We start from the raw sequence: 27,345 nt of genomic DNA on the forward strand, positions 1-27,345 counted from the left end.
TTAATTTTGTTAAGTCATATGTTTTATTATTGGAATCAATAAAATCATACATTTAAGTGGAATAAATAAAAGAGTTGCTCTCGTTTGCTTGCGTGGTGTGGAATCTATTGATTAATAAGTTTATTAATATTGGATATTGTGTGTATATGGATTTTTTGCTGGCGTATGTGAATTAGCTTTTATGCATATGTGTGTTCCCTTTCAATCCTCCTCCAACTTTCTTCCTTCCCGTTTTTATCGCTTTAGGCGTACAAAAAGTGAATAAAAATATATATAATATTTTCTAGTGTGAACAAATTGGGATTACCATACATAATATATAAGCTTAATTGTATAAAATATTGAAAATACATGAAAAGAAATATAGTGATTACAACAAAAGCGAAAACATAAATACAAATTATTGATTCACGAATAAACTTAGGATTAATACATTTTTTTTGTTGACATTTTCTAGTTTTATACTTTTTTTTACATTTTCTTTCGTATTTTTTTTCGATTATAGTTTAATATAGTAATTTGCGATCAGGCTCTTAACGTGGCTGGCCATAATTGAAGAACTACCAAAAAATGAAGCCGCTCCCCGGAGACAATTTCAAAACGATTTTCGACTACGTAAACGCGAAGATTTAAAAAGGTTGATTTGCTTCTCATTGAACACATTGGGGGTTCAATATGTCATTGGATCTAAGGTGAGCTAATAGAGCTATTTGCTGAAACTACGGACTGGATATAGGTTTGTTGCTGATTAAGTTCTTCTTCTTTCGTTTTGTGTTGGCGAAAATCGTCCCCTTGTCATCGAACTACTCCTCGATGCTGTAGAGGAAGTAGTGGTTCTCGTTGTCGTTGATGGCGGCCGGAGGTGCCTGCGGTGCCTTCCTGGACAACGGCTCGAAGCCCATGAAGAGGAACGCCTCGATGAGGCGAGCCCGCTCCGGCTGATCCTTGGGCATGACCATCACGATGCCGTCCACCTCCAGCTTGTCCTCGGCGAACTCCAGCAGCGAGATGAAGGTCTGCTTGGAGCCGGCCGGCGGCAGGTCCTTTGGTAGAGCGACATACAGAATGTTGTTGACGGGATTCAAAATCGTGTTCCAATTGGTGTACTGGTCCTCGGTCACATGCAGCTTGATGGTGATCTGCACCGGCTGGTCGTGCTGCAAGATCTGGCGCAGCACTTCCTGGCAGTCATCGTTCGAGCACAGCGAATGGATGTCGGGCTGCGACTCCAAGTCGGAGCAATCCGACTGGGAGGACGACAACGACGACGCCCCGGAGCTGCCCTCGTACAGGCTGCCACCAGCCGAGTCGACCGAAGACTTACGGCTGTAGCCTGCAAATAAACAAGAATATTTAATAATCATTATACTTGGTATACCAACTATAGTACTCACCCGTTAAGAGCGATGCCCTATCGTGATCTGTTCTGTGGTGGACAGGGACATCAGGACCACCACAGAGGCCCTACGCCGAGAGAGATGCGGTAGGAATCCGATGACATGGTCGTGGCGCAAGACGAAGTCGAGATGGTGCGGAGCTTGCCATCGGCAATACCGCTGTCATTAAACTCTCTTCTAACGAAGCCACTACTAAACACTGGGTCGCTGTGGGATGGAAGAATGGTTTGTTTATTATGGAATCTATATTTACCCAGTATGTGCCTGATCGATTTTGTAGTGCCTATCTATTTCCTACTTTAAAACGATTTCTAATATACACTTTTCTGTATAGGTACTTGAGTCGGCCGGGTTTATTGTTGAAAATCAAATTTAAAATAGTTTTCAAAGTTATCAAATAATTTTTAATCTTTAAGATTAATCTCAATTTTTTCGAATAATATCAGCCAAATCATTGTAATGCAAAGCTTTCCAAAAAGAATTCTCGAAACCCCAGTCGTAAATAATAATTTACCAAAACATGATGCAGAGTAAAACTCAATAAGTAACTGAACGTCGCAATAGCTGCTAACAAACTGTTGGCCACGAAGGCAGAACAAAACCCTTATCAGCCGAGCATGGAAAATTAAATTAATTCGCTTTTATGACGTACCACATTGCTGGTGTTGATTTTGAAGCGTTAAGATAAGCGCGCCTTATCGGAAGAACCGATATACACCCCCACCGATAGTCACGCGGTGCAAGCAACCCTGCGCTCACGCGGCAATTTCACCACAAGATGGCGGATGGCAGCTGTCAAAGCGAACACACCACTCACACACACACAGACAGACACTCGGCATAAACGTTTGTGCAAAGAAAAACGCAGAAAGATATTAGCGGTGTCGGGGAAAACAGTGAAAAATCTATTGTATCTAAGTGAAAACCAGGATAAAACCCAGCAACCATGTCGATTGGAGTACCCATTAAAGTGCTGCACGAGGCCGAGGGCCACATAATCACTTGCGAGACGATTACCGGCGAGGTTTACCGGGGCAAACTCATCGAGGCGGAGGACAACATGAACTGCCAGATGACCCAAATCACGGTCACCTACCGGGACGGACGCACCGCCAACCTGGAGAACGTCTATATCCGGGGCTCCAAGATCCGATTCCTCATACTGCCCGACATGCTGAAGAATGCCCCGATGTTCAAGAAGCAGACGGGCAAGGGACTAGGCGGGACGGCGGGAAGGGGCAAGGCGGCCATTCTGCGCGCACAGGGTGAGTCGGGCACTTTTGCTAACATGTATTCCTACAAGACTGTCTTTTTAATGAAATTATATATATAGTGTTTTATACCCTCTAGAAGGTTCTCCAGCATTGCTATAGGCACTTTCTCATGAGCACTGCTTAGTCCAATAATTTAATTAACGAAAAGAATATTAATTGAAAGGTTTACGCACATTTTAGAGAAATATTTAAGGATTACATATCCAGGATTAATTTTTTACTGGATGTATTGTATCCTTCAGAAGGCTAACTATCATGTCTACAAGGACAGAACATGAACTTAACGAACATTTTGAAAGAAACTGTCGTTTAATCTCTATTAGATATTTAAAAGGAATGAGATATGACAAGCCAGTAATATTCATTTCAAGAAGCTACAAATTTAAATGCTGGATAAGCCTAGTCACAATATCATCACAAATCACATACAAAGTACTAAAAAAATATTATATTTATGAAAATAATTATAAACTGTGTAAATGTAGAAATGTTCTTAGATAGTTTTATTTGGACATTTTTTTATCGCAAACATTTAATCCCGGATAGTTTCCCCAGAATAAAAAAAAAATAGTTATCCAATTTTCAAACAGTTTGTAATTAAACAAATTATTTTATTTTTAAAGACAGACTTGTAGTAAATATATGCTTCCAACCCGTTATACTAATAATGAAATCTCCTTACAGCACGTGGCAGAGGAAGAGGCGGGCCGCCGGGCGGAGGAAGAGGCAGTGGCGGACCGCCAGGAGCTCCGGGCGGCAGCGGCGGACGCGGAGCCTGGCAAGGAGGACCCACCGGCGGACGGGGACGCGGCGGCCTTTAGGAACCGACACCTCAACAAGGCATTTCTAATCTCTAAGTTGCGGGCACTATATTATTAGCGGGCGGGTTGAACTTCTCCAGATTTTTTGTAAAGTATTTACCAGGCATGAAAGCCAAGAATACAAAAGAAACTTGATTTTGAAAACGCAGCCTGTTTGCTTTCTAGAACGTCAGCTGAAAGGCGGGGAAGGATTAAACACCATAACCAGAGGACGCTTACAAGTTTTGCTTTAAACTAGTTAAGCACACTGTCTTGATATCGTCGCCTTTCGAATGTTATACAAAGAGAGCAATTCCATGACAGTATTACAATCAGTTTTAACTTGACTGTCGACGGATAGCTCTCTTCATTTCACTATTCGTGGGAAGTCCTTTGGGATTGAGAAAACACCTCGACAGACAGGACAACGGACAGGTTAGGCCAGACAAACTGGGTTTTAGTTGGGGTTAGTCTCATAGCGCAGCGTCGAATATTATACAAAGAGAGCAATTCCATGACAGTGTTTAATGGATTCGTGGACTGTCGACGGACAGCTCTCTTTATTCACGTATTCGCATTCAGATTTCGATTTGGATTCGTTTAGGTGTTAATCAGACATACAATGAGGACGGCACAAAACATACGGATACCTATACTATATACGCTATATTTGAATTGTTTGCCGGCAGAGAGTTCGTGCGAAATATGCCAGGCATTTTGTTGTTTCCTTTCTGCCGAGCCAATTAAATCAACAAACTGCGCACTTGGCAGCGCTATGTGAATTGAGCGAAATAGAGGCCTCTTCTTAATGGGAACAGCGACCAGATGACCAGATGAATGCAAATAAAATATAGCTTAATGGATGCAATTTATGGGAATGGCAGGCAGTATTATTGCACCGGAATTGATGGCACGTGCAGGGCAATTGAAAATGCTTTCCCAATCAATCAACAAGTAAGTGGGCTCTGCGAACGTACCCTTCGATGTGCTGGCTCTCTGGCTGCGCCACCATATCACTGGATGTCGTCATTGCCAAGTTAAATATTTAGTCGGGTGGAGATTTGGATTTATCACAGCTGCAGTTTACTATCTGTCTCTTCGTTTGCGTTCTTTATCTATCACAGGTTGCGTTGCTTTCGGTCCTTCGACGGGGCTTGGAATTCACATCGAAAAGTTCTGTAATCTGGCCTGCTTTCCTGCCTCTCTCCGCAGTGGGGATGGATTTCTCGGCGATCTGTGAGGTGCTGTGCTTTGGGCGTTTGTCTGGCGACTGACGACATCCAAACGGTGGCGGCATCATTTATGTGATTAAGTAGCAGCGACTAGGAGGCCCCACGAGATATATGTACATATACCCTAGTACCTACATAGTAGTCGAGAGATATTCAAACGGGTACAGTCGGTCGGTCAGATATGGATCTGAATTGGGCGGGGGGGCTGACTCACAACAAAGACCAAGGTCAAATGGAGCCCCTTCTGCCTCGCAAAATTTGTGGTGAATCGCTAAACAAATAAGGCGCAAAAACCTACCAGCAAAAATGCCGGCAAGCTCACCATTTTATTTACAAAGTCGCAATGGACAAACAAAATATACAGAGAGAGCGCTTTCGCTATTAATATATCGGAAAAATTAATATATAAAAAGTCTGAGTGAAATGACTTTAGTGCGCCGTTTTAGTCAAGTCTAAAAACATGGCTATATTTATTTTTGGCTGCACGTGCCTGTCATTTTTTTGTAGGCAAACTGACGAAAAAAAATAATGGCTAATCAATATGGGCGATAACTGCCATAAACAAAACTCTACAGAAATACGAAGAGGGTTTAAAGAGGGAACAAAGGGGTACAGTTAACATGACGCGCTGCCTGTATAGCCTGTATTATGCATGAGTAAAAGTATATGAATACTTGATACTTGTCTACAAACACCAGAGGTGCGTTTACAACAAACTTGATTGATATTAACTTGTTTTAATGAGCAGTTTATTTAAAAATCTATAAACAAAAATTTTGAACAGTCTTAACAATTAGGGTTGTCTTTATCTTGACCAATAAACCAAGTTATGGCTTTATGCCTAGATTCAATTGACACTGAAAGAGCCCATTTTTAAATTGAAGTCAAATTTCTTCAATAAAACCAATTTGAGTACGTGTAGTAATTAATTGGAAGTTTTAATGTCATTCTACAGAAGCGGTAAAAAAAAAATTAAATCAGTTGTATGCTCGGTAATGTTTTGAAGGTTATATTTTAGTGACCCCAACTGTATAAATGTAATTTTCTTTACCACGAAAACGTGTACCGTATTTTTGCTAATCTTTCAGCACCGAATCACGTGTCATCGATACTGAGTAATGCCGTCGAGTCCTAAAGACGAGTTTTTATATAATCAGCCTTGGTGTTCAGCTTTTTTTCCCCCTGTGCGCGATGGAACACAAGTTAAGAGAAACAAAGAAAATTAAGCCATATAGATAGTACTCCAACTAGATTTGATCTAGATAAAAACTAGGTGATAAGACGACGTAATTGGTGCGCTTGTGTAATCAACATCAAAAGTTAACGTTCTGCTTGGACAAATATTAGGGGATCAGGGTACAATCTTTCGACAGGGAAAACAGCCGTAAAAAAACTGTTCTAGACAAACAACTAAGATGATTTCAGACAAAGGCAAAGCAAGATGTCATAAAGCAAGCACTGGAAATTATATGGTAGTACCAGAACAATAGGTGCGATAAGGGATACGATCTCATGTGGTTTGAAAAGATAAGATAAAAGCGAGATAGCGGGAGGGATGGAAGACGAAAGAAGCTGCTAGAAAAGAGCCGATGACCCAATATTGCTGTATATACATACATACATACAGCCATCTCTCTCTTCCTCACCACTTTATCTCACTTGCCACACAAAAACAAAAACAAAGCAAACTGCAATGGCGAGTGGAATTTTCCCTTGTTTACAGCAATTACTCTTTTGTGTGTATGTGTTTGTTGTTTATATGACATAACGAATGACCAAGTTTCTGGAAACAAGGGGAAATAAAGAGCTTGGTAAGAAGTCCCGTTTTTCGCCAAAATGCAGCTCCCAAATGTCAATTCCAATAAGAAGGCGAAACAGTAAACAAAGAAAAGAGAAACACACGCACACAGACATGTTTGGGGATCCTCCAATTGGAAGGGGGGTCAACCTGTAAATAAATGAGGGTACGGCGTTGCCAGATGCGCAAACATGATGTGTCTTTTCAGCTAATTAATTAATAAACAAGACCTGCAAACAAATGAGTTGTTAAAGCGATTATAGAAAGCGGATGCAGTATTATTATTAATTTGTGTTTACAATCAACAAAAGTATCAAAGTGGCGACGACAGAACGGCAACCCTGCGGGCAGCCATCTTGAACGGAACACAAAAACAGTAAATAAATAAATCACAATAAAATAAAGTAAAAAATTTAATTTCACAGCTTCAGCTGAAATCAATTATTTACTTTACTTACGAAAAGTGCCAGCACACAAACATGGCCACAATTTCCATTTATTTCAGTCGCCGTTCCTTTTGTTTTTGCCTCTGTGTGCGTCACAGATGATTTTACAAAAAAAACATACCAACCCACACAGCTGCACCAGGCTAGGTGTGTGTGTGTACGTGAGAAAATAAACCAACACCGTTACACGATATATTAGCAGGTTACACTAAAACTATTGCACTACAAACCATTACAACCAAACCTACTTGCCACCAATTGGAAAGGGGTCGTGGACTCCCTCGCACTATTTAATTTTTTTTCTTTTCTTTCTTTTCACTACAAAATCGACTTTGCACTTTTTTTCTCTTTGTATATGGCATCCAAAGGAAACCATTAACTTACAGTTTATTATTCATATTGGAAGGCATTTTCACTTTTAATGGTTGCAACTTAACGCACTGAGAATAAATCGAATCGAACGAAGTTTGACTTTTGTGTTGAAACTGGCTTTTTGTGGGGTGCAAACCTCCCAGCTATTTATGAAGTGATTGTGTCGAAATTTAGTATAAAACTGACAAATATACCACCGTGCCTTTCCTTTTATAGCTTTTGCTGCGGGGCCTTTCAGAAGATTTTTGATTGCTTACGTTTGGTCACACTAATTGATATCGATATTTCTATCCCAAATTTCTATATATTTTTTTTAAATAACAATGTTCTAATTAAAAAAATACAAATTTTATTTGGAACAAGGTAAGGAATATTTTTGAAAATAAGTATTTGATAAGGTAAAAGATGCACATCTTAAGTATCTAGGTTATGTAAAACGTTCATATATTTTAAAACCAAAACAACTAGTTTAGGAACACAGTTTGTTCTTTGAGATAAATAATAATTATTACTTACAAAAGTTAAATTGTAGCCCTAAATTTTTTTATCTTGATAGCGTATAAGGTATTCAACAATATTTACCTAGGTATGTAACTAGGTATAAGTATCTAGGTGAGCCCCTGTAAAAGAATTATAATTAAAAAAACAACGCAAATGAAATTTTTTTAAAATATGTAGGTTATTTTAAAACTGTTCGCATATGCAAAAGAAAGATTTAAAATGTAATACAAAATCCACATAAATTTAACATTACTAATGTTAGCACCTTAAACGGCATATGATCATCGGCTTGTTGTACTTCTTCTTTTTAATAGAAAAGTTTAAAATAAAACACTTAAATGTTAACAGTTAATTTAAAATGAATATTTAAGGGAGTACCCCTATGCTATCCTTAATATTAAAAAATAAAATTAATATGTATCGATATTAATCGTTTTGTCTTCCAGCTCTAGCCGAAACGCGTTTGGTGTAATTTAGGTTCAGTCGTTCGTTCGTCCGTTGGAGCTAGGCAAAATAAATCGGGAAATAAATCTTGGAAAAACGTGCGAATCCGTCAGCCTTTTAACTCGAAAACCATGAGCGCCTTTCCCGGAACGTTCGCGTTCGACGAATATGGTCGGCCTTTCATCATCCTGCGCGATCAGGAGCGCCAGAAGCGCATCACAGGAACAGATGCCATAAAGGTAAATTAAATGATTTGCCTGATCCCAGCTGGGGATTCCGCATCCTGGAGGAGCTTAAATTGAGGAGCTTCCCGGGAAAGAGGCCTACTTTGAAGGCAGTTTCCATAAAAGAGCCCCGAGAATGACGCATCGTCAGTGGAACATTCCAGATGTTCTATGAAGCCGGTTTGGAAAGGGGAGACAGTGGGTAACTTAAGCGAATATGCTGATTATATCCCACCTGAAGAGTGAGGCGGACCTTTAAACATTAATTTACACTTCACTTGCATTGATAAACAAAGAATTTGCAAAAACGAAACTGTCTGGCAGATTTTGAGGTTAAAACGCCGCCCAGATGTTTTTCTTTCATTGCCGGCTGAGTCACGCGCACTGTGAAAAGTTTGGATATTGAAGGAAGTACAATAGAAATACCCTGACAGAGCCAGTTTTCTTTCTGTAGCTTTGGTGCCTTATTATGAACTTTTTTATCTCTGTTCAAAAGCAACAAATCATTAAATTGTTACTATTAGTTGGTGGCATCCCAATACATCTATAGGATAAAACCATCTGCGGTTGTCTAAACTGTAAAGATTCTTATGGAACAGATTTACAAAATGGCTTTTTGAGCTGTGTTTATTTAGTTATCTTAAAAAATATTACATTTATTAGTCAAGTAAAATTAAATACAAAGCTTACACATAAAACACAATATCAAAGCGTTGTTTATTTATAGCAATAAGTTCTACGGAGTTATTAGCATGATATTGTAATAGGATCTAGGGACATTAACTTATTAATTGGATTAAGCAAAGAGATATGAATTAATTTAAAACTTCTTTCAATAAAAATTAAAAAGACTATATCTTACTAATTATTTCTGCTTTCCCCTGACAGACGCACATTATGGCTGCCCGCCAAATCGCATCCACTCTGAAGACCTCGCTGGGTCCCAAGGGTCTGGACAAGATCATGGTGAGCCCCGACGGCGATGTGACGGTGACCAACGACGGCGCCACCATCATGAAGCTGATGGAGGTTGACCACGAGATCGCCAAGCTGATGGTGCAGCTGTCGCAGTCGCAGGACGACGAGATCGGCGACGGAACCACCGGCGTTGTGGTCCTGGCCGGAGCTCTGCTGGAGCAGGCCGAGGGACTGATCGACAGGGGCATCCATCCCATTCGCATCGCCGATGGCTTCGAGCTGGCCGCCCAGTGCGCCATCAAGCAGCTGGACGCGATCGCCAAGCCCTTCCCGGTGGATCCGAAGAACAAGGAACCCCTGATCCAGATTGCCATGACCACCCTGGGCAGCAAGATCGTGAACAAGTGCCACCGTCAGATGGCCGAGATGGCTGTGGATGCCGTGCTGAATGTGGCCGACATCGAGAAGAAGGACGTGAACTTCGAGCTGATTAAGATCGAGACCAAGGTTGGCGGTCGCATGGAGGACTCGATGCTGGTGAAGGGCGTCATTGTGGACAAGACCCTCAGTCACTCGCAGATGCCCAAGGAGCTGAAGAACGTCAAGCTGGCCATCCTCACCTGCCCGTTCGAGCCCCCGAAGCCGAAGACCAAGCATAAGCTCGACGTGACCTCCGCGGAGGATTACAGGGCGCTGCGCGAGTACGAGCAGGAGAAGTTCACGCAGATGGTCAAGCAGGTGAAGGACGCCGGCGCCACCCTGGCCATCTGCCAGTGGGGCTTCGACGACGAGGCCAACCACCTATTGCTGCAGCAGGAGTTGCCCGCCGTGCGCTGGGTCGGCGGACCGGAGATCGAGCTGATTGCCATCGCCACCGGGGGACGCATCGTGCCGCGCTTCGAGGAGCTCACAGCCGAGAAACTGGGTTATGCCGGTCTCGTCCGGGAGATGTGTATGTATTGGTTTCTAGCAACCCAGTGGCCTTTATTAATTGAAATTTTCTCTTTTCAGCCTTTGGCACGTCCAAGGACAAGATGCTGGTCATCGAGGAGTGCAAGAACTCCAAGGCCGTTACCATCTTCTTGCGCGGCGGCAACGCCATGATCATTGCCGAGGCCAAGCGCTCCATCCATGACGCCATCTGCGTGGTGCGTTCGCTGGTCAAGGACTCGCGCATTGTCTATGGCGGCGGAGCCGCTGAGATCAGTTGCTCACTGGCGGTGGCCAAGGAGGCCGACCAGCTGTCCACCCTGGAGCAGTACGCCTTCCGCGCCTTCTCCGTGGCCCTGGAGAGCATTCCGTTGGCCCTGGCCGAGAACAGCGGCCTGCATCCCATCGAGACGCTGTCGGAGCTGAAGGCCAGCCAGGTGGCCGAGAAGAAGCCCAGCCTGGGCGTGGACTGCATGCTGTCGGGTGATTCGGACATGAAGAGCCACAATGTGGTGGAGTCGCTGCACTCGAAGAAGCAGCAGATCCTGCTCTCCACGCAGCTCGTCAAGATGATACTCAAGATCGACGACGTGCGCTCCAAGAACGAAGGTGGCATGTAACGACCCCACTAAAACACCTCACATCAGATCCAGTTTTAGATTCACATCCCCCCCTATCGCTTGGCTATCTCTTCACGAACACCGCCCTCATCTCTATGTACATCTGTATTAATTGTTTACTTTTATTAATCCACAAGTTCTTTGGAAAAGAAGAAAATTACATTACACAAAGGGGCTATCCCTGGTCAAATACACACTAAAACCAAACTAAGCCAACTAGACTGACTAGACTTTCTTGCCGTTGATGGTGGCCAGTTGTTTGCGATTGATTTGGTCGAAGAAGAGCAATCCTGCCGAGCGTTCCACGCTCTCGGGCGGCACCTGGAACACACTGATGGGGGTGTCGTTGCTGATCACCTGGTTGGGCATCACATAGGACTCCATGTGGAGCTTGTGGTCCGGGGATTCGCTGACAATGACCTTGTAAAAGTGGGTGGGCACTGCCACCGTGTTGGCCCCGATGACCTCGTACTTCACGTAGGTCTTGCCATCGTCCTCCTTGTGCGGCAGATACAGTGGACCCGTGCAGACGTACACATTGGAGTGGCTCTTCGTCAGCTTGCGCACGTGCGCCTCCAGGGTGTTCCACGCATCCCGATTGAATCCCTGGCCCACCTGTGGCGCCATGTTGGACAGGTAGAAGGTCTCGTCGCAGTGCTTCTGGTGGAGTCGATGATTGCCGGCGGCGGCCATGTGCCCGCGATCGTAACCAGATCGCCGGTAATCCGTGTTCTGCGACCTGAAGAACGGGTGGATGCTCTCGTCCTGCCGGAAATCACATTTGGCCCGGTCCACCGCATCGTTCTTGGCCACCGACTCCGCCGTGAGGTGCTCGAACACCCAGTGGGGCACTCGATTCCGCCGATCATAGGACAGCACGTAGTCCGAGTGGGATCGCACGTGATCCAGTCCCGGAAAGCCGTACTTCATGATCTGGCCGATCCGTGAGGGAGTCGCCGCCAGGCTGACATTGGCCTCCTGGGCGGGAATCAAGCTGGCCGCCGAAACGGTTCCAAAAGTGGGTAATCCCGGCAGGCGGAGAAGGCTATTGGTGGATTCATCGTTTCCTCGTTGCCGTTCCACGTGGGTACCCAGGTAAAAGGCGCCCAGGGCGGTAGATCCCAGGGCTAGTAGGCTGCCCACTCGTCGCCCGCTCATTTCTACGGTTTAATTTATAAATCTGGTCAAAACCACCAGATAACGACCGCTATTGCACAATTCAGGTACTTTAGTGTGACCAGGTTTCAGCTTTCAGAAAAAACTTGTGCTGTTTTTCAAATTTTGAAAATATGCTAGAAACGTACTGAAACTATACATTTGAAACAAATGTCGATAACAGGTTTTGAAAATTTTTTATAATGGTAACATAAATGTTAACTTAATAAAGTATACATTTAAAAAATTATATTTTAAAACAGGTTAATAGCTAATTCTACCACAAGCTTTGGAAGGCATTATTAATGTCCTGCTGTTGTACAATAAATGGTTATTTATTTATTCTGTCTATTGCCAAGTTATGATTCTAGATATCTTTCGTTAACGTTTTAGAACTATTTAAGCAGTTGCTTATAGATTTTCGTACATTCGACTTCGGAAAACACTAAAAAATCGGGGTAAATTTGTTTTTCGTTTCTCCTCCATCATATTTGTGTTTTGTTATTTTTTTGTAACTTCCAAAATTGTTATTACATTCAAAATTTGTCAGTGGAATTGGCTTAGAAAGTTATAGATTTTAAAACTGTTTTAACCTTTTCAAGTATAAGCTCAATGGTTTGGTTGGTGGTAAAAACCTGAAAGCGATCTTTTGAACCGTTAGATATGTTATAAAATAGTGCAATAATTATTTTAAGTGATTGTTGTTGTATTAAGCTATCGTATATGCACATTTCCCAACATATGAGTCAAGATCAAGACGGTTTTAGTGCACTTCGTCTCCCCCCCCCCCCACTTTATTCGCTTTTGCTATATCTTCAATCGCAGCTCAAAGCTTTGGAAGCCGAGCTTTGTCGATTCCATTTCGTTTCATTCTACCGAGGTTTTATTTGACGAGGTTATCTGTCCGGACTTGTTTACATTGGAACTCGGAACTGGAGCTGATTGGAAGCGAATCTCGGCCAGAGGCAGTATTCAGTTGAAAGTGAAACGCGTGTGGAGAGGATGCTGGATGTGGTGGCTCTTCTGTTGATCGCCCTGGCAGTGGGCTTTTGGTTTGTGCGCACGCGATTGAGCTATTGGAGCAGGAGGGGCATTGGCAATGTCCCGGGTCGGTTTCCCGTGGGCAATATGGAGGGTTTCCGGAAATCGAAGCACTTCATCGATATTGTTACGCCGCTGTACGAGAAGTTCCGGAACAATGGATCACCGTTTGCGGGTTTTTCTATGATGCTACGACCCGTGGTGCTCATCACGGATTTGGAGCTGGCCAAGCATATACTCATACGTGATTTCGCCAACTTTGAGGATCGTGGGATGTACCACAATGAGCGGGATGATCCGCTGACCGGTCATCTATTCCGGATCGATGGACCCAAGTGGCGACCCCTGCGCCAGAAGATGTCGCCCACCTTCAGTTCCGCCAAGATGAAGTACATGTTTCCCACGGTTTGCGAAGTGGGCGTGGAATTGGCTCAGGTGTGCCGCGAACTGGCCGATAACGCCATGTGCGGCATCCTTGAGATCAGTGATTTGATGGCCCGCTATACCTCCGATGTCATAGGACGTTGTGCCTTCGGCGTGGAGTGCAATGGCCTCCGGAATCCCGAGGCGGAGTTCGCCATAATGGGCCGAAGAGCCTTTTCCGAGCGTCGACACTGCAAACTGGTCGATGGTTTCATCGAGAGCTTTCCCGCTCTGGCCCGCCTGCTGCGCATGCGGCAGATCCATCAGGACATTACGGATTTCTATGTGGGCATCGTCCGGGAGACTGTGAAGCAAAGGGAGGAGCAGGGCATCGTGAGGAGCGACTTCATGAACCTGCTGCTCGAAATGAAGCAGAGGGGTGAGCTCACCATCGAGGAAATGGCCGCCCAGGCTTTTATATTCTTTGTCGCCGGCTTTGACACCTCCGCTTCCACCTTGGGATTCGCCCTGTACGAGCTGGCCAAACAGCCGGAAATTCAGGAGAAGCTGCGCCAGGAAATCGACGACGCACTGAAACTGCATCAGGGGGAATTCACCTACGAATCCATGCAGGAGCTGCGCTACATGGAACTGGTCATTGCAGGTGGGTTTCATTTTAACAATAATCATAGATTTAACAGCTGATACATTTACATCATTTTTTTAGTGCTAAGTATTTGTGTGCTAAGAAGTAAGGAGTAAGGAGCACGATTTTTTAAATTATTATCCGTTAATGCAATCAGGCTTTTGTTTTAATATTTTTTTACAGAAATGTTGAAATTAATGTTCTGATTGATCAAAAAATATCATAATACTTTGTTTGCCTATAAATTAAATTATATTATTGTGATTTTTGTCACGTATCAAAAAGATTTTAAGCCATATAAATGTCGACTTATGTTTATCTATTTGATATCTTAGGTTTTTTTTTTACCTATTCTATTATTTAAATAGTGTTAAATCTATTTACATTCCAGAAACCCTCCGGAAATATCCCATTCTACCCCAGCTCACTCGGATATCCAGGCATTTATATGCCGCCAAGGGTGACCGTCGCTTCTACATTGAGCCCGGCCAGATGGTGCTGATTCCGGTCTACGGGATCCATTACGATCCGGCCTTGTATCCAGAGCCCCACAAGTTTATACCGGAGCGGTTCCTGGCCGATCAACTGGCCCAGCGCCCCACCGCCTCGTGGCTGCCCTTCGGTGATGGACCCCGCAATTGCATTGGCATGAGGTTCGGCAAGATGCAGACGACCATTGGGCTGGTCAACCTGCTCAGGAGCTTTCACTTCAGCGTCTGTCCGCGAACTGACCCCAAAATCGAGTTCGTCAAGTCCAATGTTCTCCTGTGCCCCGCCAATGGTATCTACTTGAAAGTCCAAGAACTAAGCCAACTGCGGAGATAGGGATTCATTTTAGTTTTGCTTATTATTTACATATTATAACACATTTTTTATCAATCTACAAGGGTAAATGTAGCATTGATTATGGCTGCAGGCAATTCTTTATTATATGAAATCTATGTGGGGTTTTGGGGGTCAGACATTTGATTATTTCGCTTTTGTCGTCACTGGCATTATCAGAAAGAAATGCGTAACAGAATAGGTATTTGGCATAAGCATTTCACCAGGCAGTGGCATATTTAATAACTTTTATTTTCTTCTACAATAAATAACAGTTCTTGAGAAGAGTGAAAAATAATAATAATAAATAAGAAGATTGAAAAGCACCAGTTTGTTTGACCAATATAAAAAATAAGAAACTTGTTACGGATTGTGTCATTTCAGAACAAATTATTTAAGAGTTTCGCTTAAAGAGAAACGGTGCTTTGCGCTTCTCTTGAGGAACAAATGTTTACGATTTTATCAGGAGAATTCATACGCGAGCTTGGCGAAAGAGATAAAAAAGTGCTTATATACGTCATATCATCCCAATGGAAACTCAGTTTAGAGCGGAACGTGAACCAGAAATGTCGCTGTTACTTTCGCTAGTCGCGCTTTTGGTGTCGTTGCTTTTATTTTTCGCGCGACGACGTCATGGATATTGGCAGAGGAGGGGCATTCCCCACGATGTGCCACACCCACTTTACGGAAACATCAAGGACTGGCCCACTAAACGACACATTGCCCATATCTTTCGGGACTACTACTTCAAATACAAGGGTTCGGATTACCCATTTGCTGGCTTCTATTTCTTTTTCACACGAACTGCTGTGGTGACCGATTTGGAACTGGTCAAGAGAGTGATGATCAAGGACTTTAATCACTTCGAGAATCGGGGTATTTTCTACAACGAGATCGATGATCCGCTATCGGCCACTTTGTTCAGCATTGAAGGTCAGAAGTGGCGGCATTTGAGGCACAAGTTGACACCCACTTTTACGTCCGGCAAAATGAAACACATGTTCCCTATAGTGGTGAAAGTTGGAGAGGAAATGGATAAGGTCTTCAGTGACAAAGCTACTTTGGGTGAAACTCCAGTTCTAGAGGTTGTGGATCTGGTGGCACGTTATACCGCCGATGTAATAGGTAACTGCGCCTTTGGTCTGAATTGCAATAGTTTGCACGATCCCAAGGCGGAATTTGTGACAATTGGCAAACGGGCGATCACCGAACATCGTTATGGAAATATGCTAGATATATTTCTATTCGGCTTTCCCAAGCTATCGCGACGTTTGCGCCTAAAACTGAACATCCAGGAGGCGGAGGACTTCTACACCGCAATCGTAAGGAAAACCATTGACCACAGATTGAAGACCAACGAGAAGCGGAATGACTTTATGGACAGCCTGATTGAAATGTACAAGAATGAGCAGGCTGGCAACTCCGAAGATGGGCTTACGTTCAACGAGCTCCTTGCCCAGGCATTTTATCTTCTTTGTGGCTGGGTTCGAGACGAGCTCTACGACCATGGGATTTGCTCTTTACGAGCTGGCCCGCAATCATGATGTCCAGGATAGACTCAGAGAGGAGATCAACAATGTTCTGGACAAGTACAACAACGAGTTCACATACGAGGGAATCAAGGAAATGAAGTATCTGGAGCAGGTCGTCATGGGTGAGTTTTCTAAGATGTAACTATGTTCTTAAGTAAAAATTGACTATTGCTTTTGCTTACAGAAACCCTTCGAAAGTATCCCGTGCTGGCGCACCTTACGAGAATGACCGAGACCGACTTTTCACCGGAGGACCCCAAGTATTTCATTGCCAAGGGTACAATCGTTGTGGTCCCAGCTCTGGGCATTCACTATGATCCGGAAATCTATCCCGAACCGGATAAATTCAAGCCAGAACGCTTCACCGACGAGGCAATCGCTGATAGACCGTCGTGCACCTGGCTTCCATTTGGTGAAGGTCCCCGGAACTGCATTGGTTTGAGATTTGGACTAATGCAGACCTGTGTGGGATTGGCCTATCTGATCAGGGGCTATAAGTTTAGTGTGGCCCCGGAGACACAAATACCCATGAAGATAGTCGTGAAGAACATTTTAATATCAGCTGAGAATGGTATCCACCTCAAAGTCGAGAAGCTTTCCAAGTGAGATTTTTAATAAGATTAATAATTGTTTTCATTTCTGAAAATACGATTCCGTTGTACTATAAACTAAAGCTAAACAGAACTTATTCGCTGCAATGCATAATTCTGTACAAAGTTGTTAAACGCTCTGCGAGACTTAAAAAGTAATAAAATATAATTTTCAGTGTACAATTATGATCCTTTTTTCTAATAATTGTCGTAGTAAAACGTATATTACTTTAGTTTAGAGCAGAAAGGGAACGAGAATGACGCTATTACTGTGTCTTAAGAAGGTTGTGCGTATTGAGTATTATTGTGTAAACTTAGCTAATAGGTACTACAAGAACTTAACACTTAAAAAGTACTCAAAGTACCTCTCCAATTAGAAACACATTGCAGGTATGCCGTTTACGCACACCTAACGAAATGACCGAGTCAAACTTTTTAGCTAAAGTTTCCAAGTACTTTACTGCAAAGGGCATATTCGCTGTAATCCCAGCTCTAGGGGGCATTCACTAAGATACTAAAATACTTTCAGAACCGGACAAATTTAAGTCGGAGCGCTTTACGGAGCACCTGTTCTCTTTGGGTAAAGTTTCAGCCGAAAATGGAATAAATCTCAATGTGGAGAGGATCTCAAAATGACATTATACAATCAATATTAATTATTTGTTACTTTTAGAGAGAAAGAGCACAGTTCAAAGAAACTTGAACTTATAATACTCTTGAATACTTTAAAACTTATTGGCGTTCGGTTGCATTTGGACTATTGCTCCTATTAACATAGTCTAAACCTCTCCTAAGAAGCTTTTTTTTAGAAGTGATCTGTTAAACTTTCGTGTTTAGATCTAGCAAAGAGCGATGGCCAATAGGATAATCCAAAGCTACTTTTTGTGATCGAAGCCACGTGTTTTAAGCCCACCACTCCAGTGTTCTATAATGGCTATTCTGCTTGGTTTGCTGGTGGGCGCTCTTACCCTCGCTGTTTGGTGGGTGCTCCAAAACTACACCTACTGGAAGCGCCGAGGTATTCCCCATGATCCGCCCAACATTCCACTGGGCAACATCGGCGAATTATGGCGGACGATGCCGTTGGCCCACATTCTCAAGCGAACCTATTTGAAATTCAAGAACAAGACGGACGGACCTTTCGTCGGCTTCTACGCTTATGCAATGAAGTATATTGTGATCACCGACATTGATTTTGTGAAAACCGTACTGGTTACGGACTTTAACAAGTTCCACGATCGCGGAGTCTATCACAACGAAAGGGATGATCCGCTGACCAACAATCTAACCACTATCGAGGGTCAAAAGTGGAGAAATCTGCGCCACAAGCTAACTCCGGCCTTTACGCCTGTTAAAATGAAGAACATGTTCCCAGCCGTTTTGGGCGTGGCCCATGAACTAATCCAGGTGATCGATGAGCAGATCTCGAGCTCTCCGCAGACCATAGAAGTCGCCGATATGATGGCTCGCTTCACTGCCGACGTAATTGGCATCTGTGCCTTTGGCCTGGAGTGCAATAGTTTGCGGGATCCCAAGGCGGAATTTGTGAAAATGGGTGAGACGGCGTTGAGGGAACGTCGACATGGCTGTCTGGTGGACCTCCTCGTCTTCGGAGCACCCAACTTGGCCGTCAAGTTGGGCATCGAGATGCTGCTGCCGTCGGTACAGTCATTCTACATGAATATTGTAAGGGACACCATAGATTATAGGGTGAAGAACAATGTAACTCGGAACGACTTTATGGACTTGCTGATCGATATGAAATTGAAATACGATAGTGGCGATAAGCAAGATGGCCTCACCTTCAATGAGGTTGCTGCCCAAGTATATTCATTTTTCCTGGCTGGCTTCGAAACGAGCTCCACAACCATGGGATTTGCCCTCTATGAACTGGCCAGCAATCAGGATGTCCAGGATAAACTGAGGCTGGAAGTGGACAATGTGCTGGCGAGGCATGATGGGCAACTAAACTACGACAGCATGCGAGAGCTGACGTATCTGGAAAAGGTCACCGATGGTGGGTATATAACTTATTTTAACTCTTAATGATACAATCCCTCCCTAGAAACCCTGCGAAAATATCCTGTTGTGGGTCATTTGGTGCGGATTGCAACTAAACCCTATGTGCACAGCAGTCCAAAATATTTCATTGAGCCCGGCACGGGAGTTCTGGTGTCCACTTTGGGCATCCACCATGATCCTGAGTTCTACCCGGAGCCCGAAAAGTTCATCCCCGAGCGCTTCGATGTGGAGCAGGTGAGGAAGCGACCCCCATGCTCTTTCCTGCCATTTGGGGATGGTCCACGGAATTGTATAGGTCTTCGATTCGGACGGATGCAGGTCGTCGTCGGATTGGCCCTGCTAGTCCACCATTTTAAGTTTGAATTGCACCCCACGAAGACGTCAGTGCCAGTGAAGTACAAAATCAAGAATCTTCTGTTGAGCTCCGAAGGCGGCATCAACCTTAATGTCAGCAAGATAGTGTAAAAAAGATTTTAAAATGTTACTTTTTTTTTAAGAACGTTGTTTGAGAAAATGTGTTTAAACTGAACAAATTTGTTGTAAAAGGTTTTTGTAATATTTCTATGAATTTTGTTCTATAAACTTTGTTAGAATATGGTTTTTTATTAAAATATTGTATATATTGTACTCCATTTTATTAAAGGTTATTAAAGGTTTCGAGAGGTTCTGGAATGTAATAAAAAACATTTTTATTGTAAGTGATTTTTGAACGGTATACCCAAAAAATGGTTAATGATTTTATTTTGTTTAGTTTTATGTCGATCCAATAATTTTTGGAAACCAATATTTGTATTTAAAATTGTTTAAAAGAAAATGTATAGCACGCCCTATGAACCAAATAAATAAAAACATATATGTTATTTGTTTTTCAAAAAGCAAGAAAAGTCTACTATTTATTATTGGTCTTAAAAAACTATTAACAAGCTCTTTCACGATACCACACATAAACTAGCATACGTTTAACAAAGTATTTTGGCTTATCTGTATGTTAGTTGTTAAGTATTGATAATGATTAGATTAGAAGTTATCCAAAATAATTTTCTTGCGGTTAGTCATAATTTGTAACGACGAAATAAAAATTATTATATTCCGTCGCAACAATCGTTGACAAGTCGACTATTTAAACAATGATTATACACGAAAACAATTAAACGCGATCAACTTTCAGGAAAATACCAGTATCAATTGTTAAAAGGAATGTTTTTTTGCTGTATACCATGGGGATTGTGGTCTGGTCGCACAAGGAGAACTTAAACTCATTGATTAGGAAAGCCAGTCCGACACGGGCTTGCATTTGGCCAAAGCGCATTCCAATGCAGTTCCTGGGACCTTCGCCAAAGGGGAGCCACTCCATGGAATCGCGTTCCTGGACGCGATCGGCGGAGAAATTGTCAGGATCAAAGGTATTTGGGTTGGGATACAGGTTCTCATCGCGGTGCATGGCTCCGGCAGGAATCAGGACGGGCATGCCCTTTTTGATAACATATTTGGGATTATCGGGAACCACAAAGTCCTCCAGGCATTCTCTATTCAAGACGGGCAGAACTGTGTACAGGCGAAGAGTTTCTGAAAGACATGAAAGGTGAGTATGGTAAATAAGGAATAAATAACCAAACAACCCACCCGATATTACTTGGTCCAGATAGACCAGATCCTTCATGCTTTCGTAGGTTAACTCTCCATTGCAATTGGCAATCACCTCCTGGCACTCTATCCTTACCCGATCCTGAATGTCCTGATGTTGGGCCAGTTTGTACAGAGCAAATCCCATGGTGGTCGATGAGGTTTCAAAGCCAGCTCCGAAAAACACAAACGCTTGGGCGGCCATTTCCAAAATTGTCAAGCTAACACTGTTTTTCAAATCGATAAGCTGATCCATGAAATCATTCCGACGGATATTGTTCTGCTCCCTGAAAAAAACCGTCTCCCTGACAATGCGCAGGAAAAAGTGTTCCGCATCCTCAATGGTTATTTTCATGTGGAGCCTGCGGGCCAAGTTCTGAAAGCAATTGATAACGACAATTCCTATGGTTCCATGGCGCTGCTCGAAGACGGCTCGACGTCCCATCACCCGGAATTCCGCATCCGGATGGATCCTTGAGACTACTGCATTCGATGCCAAAGGCACAGGTGCCAATCACATCAGGGGTAAACCGGGCTAGGATATCCTTAACCTCCACAATAGGGGACTTTTCCATGGTCTGTCCAAACACTGCGATGAACTCATGGCCCACCTTCACCACGGTGGGAAACATGTAGTTCATATTTCCCGACGTAAACGTGGTTGACAACTTGCTCCTCATGGACTTCCACTTCTGGCCATCCAGCAGGAACAGTTGTCCCGACAAGGGATCGTCCTCTGTGCTGTGATAGAAACCGCGGTCCGTGAACTTATTGAACTCCTTGATCAATATGAGTTTGGCCAGCGAAGTGTCCAGTACCAGGATACCGGGTCTTTGGAACCAATAGAAGCCCGCGAAGGGCCCGCTTCCACGGAACTTATTGTAGTATTCCATCCAGACATCGCAGAAGGAGCGACTAGTTTGCACTCCCGACAGACTTCCCATCAGGATGTGGGGCTCCTCGCAGGGAATGCCCAGATTTTGCCAGTACTGCAGGGCACGACGCCATTTCAATCCTAGATATCCCACCAGCACTACGACGGCCGTCAATACATAAATGAAAACACCCATGACATCAGCCTGGATGTGAACAAATTGAACAACCGGCGAAAATGGCAGCCAACGCAGTCTAGTTCAGCTTCAAAAACCTACTGAATGCAAAAAGCTTCTCAAGCTAGCTGAAAAGCTAGAGAACGAAATAGATTATTATCTATTAGATTTGTTCTATTCGATTTGTATAGCATGTGCTCTCTTTACAACTTTATTAACTGAGCATTTCTCTTTTCGAGAGATTGCTCTTATCTAAACTTTTTGTTAAGATTTCAAAAGAATTAAGCATACTATTTAAGCCTACCTCAAAGAAAAAAAATTAAACCAATTCCCTCACCGACTATGAAAAATGACGCTATGAACGGTTGTCTAAAAATAATAAAAGAGAACAGTTATTAGGGGAGCTCTGCGAACAGCTTCAAACAAAAGTAAACAGAAAAGGCAATAATAACGATGACTTGCACTTTATGCATTTTACAACTGGAGAAAGAGAAAACTTGTTATATCCAACCAAAAAAAAGATGTTCAAATTCTTTTCAAGATACTTTCATGTATTCTCATGGTAGATTTATTAATGTGAATTTAAAAACGTATCTAATTAAACGACTATTAAGTCACGACCAATTTCTCAAACACCAGTATTGTCAAAAAAGTATTATTTACAAAGTTGAAACCAAAAGCCAGGAATATTTAAAATATACTCTACAATTAAAAATGTTATGTGGACAGAATGATTATACTTTTGCTCTTTGGCATGCTAGTAATTTTAAAATTTTAAGTTTTTATTAAATTTTGCAAACATGCTGCCCTCACGGTAAAAAAAGGAAATTGTGAAATTTTTTGCGATCAAATTGAAAAATACACAAGATAACAAAACTCGTACACTGAATTACGACTATAATAAAGTAAACAAAAAATAATTTTTAATAATAAAATTTAAAAATATTTTAATTTACATAATACTATTAAAGTTCAAAGAGAGAGGTATTATACTGGATAAAAAGAAAAAAAAGGGAAAACTTAAATTTTACGACCTTAGTCGGACTTTGTTACTCTTTACTGGCTTACGCAAAGAGAGTCAGGTGACTCTTAAGAGAAGGGAGAGCCGGGTATGGATCGCCTATAAAAGAGGCGACCGCCCGGTTGGATTATTCAGTTGTAACGAAATGGCCGTTCTCCTCGTTTTGCTCGTCGGTGTTCTCACCTTGGCCGTGTGGTTTGTGCATCAGAACTTTAGTTACTGGAAGCGCCGCGGAATTCCCCACGATGCCCCAAAAATTCCGTTCGGCAATACTAGAGAATTGATGAAAACAATGCAATTGTCGGACATTTTTAAGAGAACCTACGACAAGTACAAGAACAAAACCGATGGTCCATTTGTGGGATTTTACATGTATTTCAAAAAGATGGCCATTGTCACCGATATTGACTTCGCAAAAACCGTATTAATCCGCGACTTTGACAAGTTCCACGATCGTGGAGTATTCCACAATGAGCGAGATGATCCGCTGACCGCCAATTTGGTGAACATCGAGGGACAGAAGTGGAGGACCCTGCGCCAGAAACTGACACCCACATTCACCTCTGGCAAAATGAAGACCATGTTTCCCACCATTCTGGAGGTGGGAGATGATCTGATTCGGGTACTCGATCAAAAGGCTTCTGCGAGTAAGGACTCCCTGGAAGTAACCGATGTTTTGGCCCGCTTCACTGCCGATGTGATCGGAACGTGTGCCTTCGGTTTGGATTGCCACAGTTTGTCGGATCCCAAGGCGGAGTTTGTCCAAATGGGAAAAGATGCTATAACTAAACGACGATATGGAAAATCTATGGACTTGATCTTGTTTGGAGCCCCGAAACTTGCGGAAAAGTTGCGTATGAAACAGAGTGTCCAGAAAGTGGAGGACTTCTACATGAACATCATTAAGGATACTGTGAACTATCGCGTGACAAACAATGTCAAACGAAACGATTTCATGGACATGCTAATCGAAATGAAGTTGAAATACGATAATGGCGATCATCAAAATGGCCTTACGTTTAATGAAATTGCGGCCCAGGCTTTTATATTTTTCCTTGCTGGTTTTGAAACGAGCTCTACAACCATGGGTTTTGCTCTTTATGAATTGGCCATCAATCAGGATGTTCAGGATAAGCTAAGGAAAGAAATCGATAGTGTGCTGGAGAAACATAACGGAAAGCTAGACTATGACAGCATGCGGGAGATGACATATTTGGATAAGGTCATTGATGGTGAGTCACTCAATTAATTGTGTGGCGTTCCTCTACCAAAATGGATTTCATTTACTTTGCAGAGACCATGAGAAAACGTCCGGTAGTGGGCCATTTAATACGCGTTGCAACTCAGCGCTACGAGCATAGTAATCCCAAATATTACATTGAAGAGGGCACTGGGGTCCTTGTGCCCACCCTGGCCATCCACCATGATCCTGAGTTCTATCCGGAGCCGGAGAAGTTCAACCCAGAGCGATTCGATGTGGAACAGGTCCAACAGCGACCCGCCTGCACTTTCCTGCCTTTCGGCGAAGGTCCCCGGAACTGTATTGGCCTTCGATTCGGTCGGATGCAGGTCATCGTTGGAATGGCTCTGCTCATCCACAACTTCAAGTTCGAAGTGCACCCCTCCAAGACTGTCGTCCCCCTGGAATACAGAGCCGATGATTTTCTGATGAGTTCAAAGGGCGGAATTCATTTAAAAGTCAGCAGGGTTGGAAAGTAATACAGATGATTAAAATGTAATTACATATATTAATTGAAAAGCCGGAGGCTACGACGCAGTAAGCTGAGTAAACGTACAATACTTGTAAATTGGATACTGTAGACTAAGGTTAATTTATACATGCAATCAAGCTATCTATAAGTTTATCCCCGCCCCCTAACAGCTACGATTGTTTGATGGTCGATTTATAAAGCCATTTCTTCACATATATATTTGGAAACAATATGCATTTACATGCCAGATCAATTAATCCAGAATGTATACAAAAAATAAATAACAAAACAATGTAGCAATGAATAATAATTGTAGCATTTGAATTAATTAATGGCTGGTTTGTTAATTGTAGAACCAAATTTGGAATCTGTAAACAAAAGCTGACATCAAACCGGTATAAAAAATAAACAATCGGATAACATCTAGAATGCTTGCTAATTTAGCTTTATAAATCTATTACGTAACAAATAAAAGCTCCACATGTTAGCGGAAAACAAAAAAAAAGAGCTTAATAATTGATTTAGATTGAGGCCCACAAATATGTTAATTTAAACCAACGTTAATATTAAAACATGTAGTTGACCCCAATCTGAATGAATTTCGAAGGAGCCCAAAATATGGAAACCTATTCTCCATTTACTTAAAATGTTGTGCCGTCTATTTCTTAAGTTTTAGACTCACGCGCCTTTCAAGTTTTAGATTAAAGACAAAACATGATATCAGTTTCTTATTTCATTTAAGAAATTAAAATTACTTAACCAGATACTCGTAGGCTTGCACTAAAATCACTGGTTGTATCTAACAAACCAACTATATACCACCCATAAACTGAGGAGAATCGCTAATATATCCTTTATACATAAATACTTTACAAGTCACTGATGTTGATTAAGTAATAATCTAAAATGTGGGTCAAATGCAAAAGATTCTCTATTGAAATCCATTTTGTTTTAGAGAAATACCCTCTTGTGTCACGTTTCACATGGTTTAACCCAATGAAACAATAAATTAAATTCGCTTAGTCGCCAGCTAAGCTTGTCAAGTTATAGTATCTATTAATCCATTTATATGATTATTTCGTAATTATAATAATTACACTCGTTCCACCTTGAGGTTAATGCCTGATTCACTTGCAACGAGGAACAATTTTTTGTTGTACTTCATGGGAATCGTTGTCTTTTCGCAGACGGAGAACTTAAAGTTCTTGATGAGGAGAGCCAGTCCAAGCCTAGTCTGCATTTGGCCAAAGCGCATTCCGATGCAGTTTCTGGGACCATCGCCGAATGGCAGCCACTCCACGGAATCGCGTTGCTTCACGCGATCGGCGGAGAAGTTGTCCGGATTGAATTGGTCCTGGATTTGGATAGAGCCTCTCATCCCGGTGCATGGCTCCGGCGGGAATCAGGATGGGCATTCCCTTCTTAATCACATACTTGGGATTTTCGGGAACCACAAAGTCCTCCAGACATTCTCTATTCAAAACAGGTAGTACAGTGTACAGGCGAAGCGTTTCTGTTAAGTACAAGGATAAATAATTAGTAAAGTGAAATCTGTATTATCTCTTCCATATTTACCAGAGATCACTTGATCGAGGTAGACCAGATCCTTTAGGCTTTCATAGGTCAAATCTCCGTTATACTTCTGACCAACTTCCAGGACCTCTTCCCGCACACGGTTCTGGATGTCCTGATTTTGGGCCAGCTCATACAAAGCGAAACCCATCGTGGTCGACGAGGTTTCAAAACCGGCCGCAAAGAACACAAAAGCCTGCGCGGCAATCTCCTCGATGGTCAGATTGACACTCTCACCAGTTTCAGAAGTCATTAGTGGTTTGTTTTTCAAATCGATCAACTGATCCATGAAATCGTTTCGACGGATGTTGTTCTGCTCTCTGAAGGCCACCGTCTCCCTGACGATGCGCATGAAGAACTTTTCAATGAGCTCCTCTGTCATCTTCATGTGGAGGCGACGTGCCAGATTGGGAAAGCTATTGACAAATCCGAGGCCAATGGCACCTAATCGCTGCTCGGTTACAGACCGACGACCCATCACTCGGAACTCGGCTTCCGGGTCCTTCAGACTGCTGCATTCGATGCCAAAGGCACAGGTGCCAATCACATCAGTGGTGAACCGGGCCAAAAGCTCCCGCACTTCAATAATTGGGTTCTTGGCCACATCTTGGGCAAACACGTCGGTGAACTCGTGACCCACCTTGAGCACAGTGGGGAACATATACTTCATTTTGCCCGATGTGAAGGTGGGCGATAGTTTGTTCCTCATGGACCGCCACTTATGCCCATCCAGTAGGAAGAGTTGTCCCGACAGAGGATCGTCCTCCGTGTTGTGAAAGAAGCCACGGTCCGTGAATTTGTTGAAGTCCTTGATCAGAATTTGCTTGGCCAGCGAAGTTTCCAGGACGAAAACAGCCGGTCGCCGGAACCAATAGAAGCCAGCGAAGGGTCCGCTGCCGCTAAACTTTTTGTAGTAGCTCGTCCAGATTTCGCTAAACGACCGCTTGGTTCGCACTCCCTGCATGTTTCCCATGAACACGTGGGGTTCCTCGCAGGGAATACCCAACTCCTGCCAATATCTCATGGTGCGGCGCCATTTCATCAGCAGGTAGCCAATTATAGCCAGCAGTGCCGTCAGTAGATAAGTTCCCACGGCCATGACTCACGATAAATATTTTTGGTTATATTTATAAACTTATCAACGTTTGCCCCTAACGGAGAAGCTTCAATACTTTGTACCGATCGTTTGTTAACTTGTTCAACGTTTGTCACTTACTGAGAATGCCAAAGCTTTGGCAGCG

The 27,345-nt window shown here is 42.9% G+C and overlaps 9 protein-coding genes across 9 annotated transcripts; 5 read left to right on the top strand and 4 right to left on the bottom strand.

Moving 5' to 3' along the window:
* On the bottom strand, positions 1 to 4,754 carry LOC128254415 (ornithine decarboxylase antizyme). The gene is given in 4 exon segments (XM_052983514.1): positions 1 to 1,333; positions 1,395 to 1,446; positions 1,448 to 1,604; positions 4,449 to 4,754. Coding segments are annotated over 4 exon segments (792 nt in total). The 5' UTR covers positions 4,502 to 4,754; the 3' UTR covers positions 1 to 803.
* Positions 2,242 to 3,636, top strand: LOC128254418 (small nuclear ribonucleoprotein Sm D3). Its single transcript, XM_052983521.1, has 2 exons — positions 2,242 to 2,662; positions 3,356 to 3,636. Exons 1-2 carry the CDS (start codon positions 2,344 to 2,346, stop codon positions 3,490 to 3,492), a joined length of 456 nt encoding a protein of 151 aa, XP_052839481.1. The 5' UTR covers positions 2,242 to 2,343; the 3' UTR covers positions 3,493 to 3,636.
* Positions 4,755 to 8,274: 3,520 nt separating the features above from the next.
* Positions 8,275 to 11,167, top strand: LOC128254408 (T-complex protein 1 subunit epsilon). The gene is made up of 3 exons (XM_052983506.1): positions 8,275 to 8,503; positions 9,377 to 10,358; positions 10,418 to 11,167. The coding sequence occupies exons 1-3, from the start codon at positions 8,396 to 8,398 to the stop codon at positions 10,954 to 10,956; spliced, it is 1,629 nt and encodes a 542-aa protein (XP_052839466.1). The 5' UTR covers positions 8,275 to 8,395; the 3' UTR covers positions 10,957 to 11,167.
* Positions 11,055 to 12,229, bottom strand: LOC128254414 (endonuclease G, mitochondrial). Its single transcript, XM_052983513.1, has one exon. It carries the CDS (start codon positions 12,112 to 12,114, stop codon positions 11,182 to 11,184), a length of 933 nt encoding a protein of 310 aa, XP_052839473.1. The 5' UTR covers positions 12,115 to 12,229; the 3' UTR covers positions 11,055 to 11,181.
* A 683-nt stretch (positions 12,230 to 12,912) lies between these two features.
* LOC128254019 (uncharacterized) lies at positions 12,913 to 17,274 on the top strand. The gene is given in 5 exon segments (XM_052982784.1): positions 12,913 to 14,179; positions 14,553 to 14,985; positions 15,489 to 16,446; positions 16,448 to 16,637; positions 16,700 to 17,274. Coding segments are annotated over 5 exon segments (3,069 nt in total). The 5' UTR covers positions 12,913 to 13,113; the 3' UTR covers positions 17,122 to 17,274.
* Positions 17,275 to 17,771: 497 nt separating this feature from the next.
* On the top strand, positions 17,772 to 19,808 carry LOC128254412 (probable cytochrome P450 6a19). Its single transcript, XM_052983511.1, has 2 exons — positions 17,772 to 19,122; positions 19,171 to 19,808. The coding sequence occupies exons 1-2, from the start codon at positions 18,036 to 18,038 to the stop codon at positions 19,590 to 19,592; spliced, it is 1,509 nt and encodes a 502-aa protein (XP_052839471.1). The 5' UTR covers positions 17,772 to 18,035; the 3' UTR covers positions 19,593 to 19,808.
* Positions 19,809 to 20,032: 224 nt separating this feature from the next.
* Positions 20,033 to 21,893, bottom strand: LOC128254413 (cytochrome P450 6a9-like). The gene is given in 3 exon segments (XM_052983512.1): positions 20,033 to 20,693; positions 20,751 to 21,216; positions 21,218 to 21,893. Coding segments are annotated over 3 exon segments (1,488 nt in total). The 5' UTR covers positions 21,821 to 21,893; the 3' UTR covers positions 20,033 to 20,274.
* Positions 21,894 to 22,965: 1,072 nt separating this feature from the next.
* On the top strand, positions 22,966 to 24,539 carry LOC128254020 (probable cytochrome P450 6a20). The gene is made up of 2 exons (XM_052982785.1): positions 22,966 to 24,052; positions 24,115 to 24,539. The coding sequence occupies exons 1-2, from the start codon at positions 22,966 to 22,968 to the stop codon at positions 24,537 to 24,539; spliced, it is 1,512 nt and encodes a 503-aa protein (XP_052838745.1).
* Positions 24,540 to 25,576: 1,037 nt separating this feature from the next.
* LOC128254411 (probable cytochrome P450 6a21) lies at positions 25,577 to 27,335 on the bottom strand. Its single transcript, XM_052983510.1, is given in 3 exon segments — positions 25,577 to 25,886; positions 25,888 to 26,045; positions 26,108 to 27,335. Coding segments are annotated over 3 exon segments (1,515 nt in total). The 5' UTR covers positions 27,204 to 27,335; the 3' UTR covers positions 25,577 to 25,625.
* Between the last annotated feature and the right edge of the window lie 10 nt (positions 27,336 to 27,345).

This window comes from Drosophila gunungcola, assembly GCF_025200985.1.
Source record: "Drosophila gunungcola strain Sukarami chromosome 2R unlocalized genomic scaffold, Dgunungcola_SK_2 000004F, whole genome shotgun sequence".
Taxonomy (NCBI): domain Eukaryota; kingdom Metazoa; phylum Arthropoda; class Insecta; order Diptera; family Drosophilidae; genus Drosophila; species Drosophila gunungcola.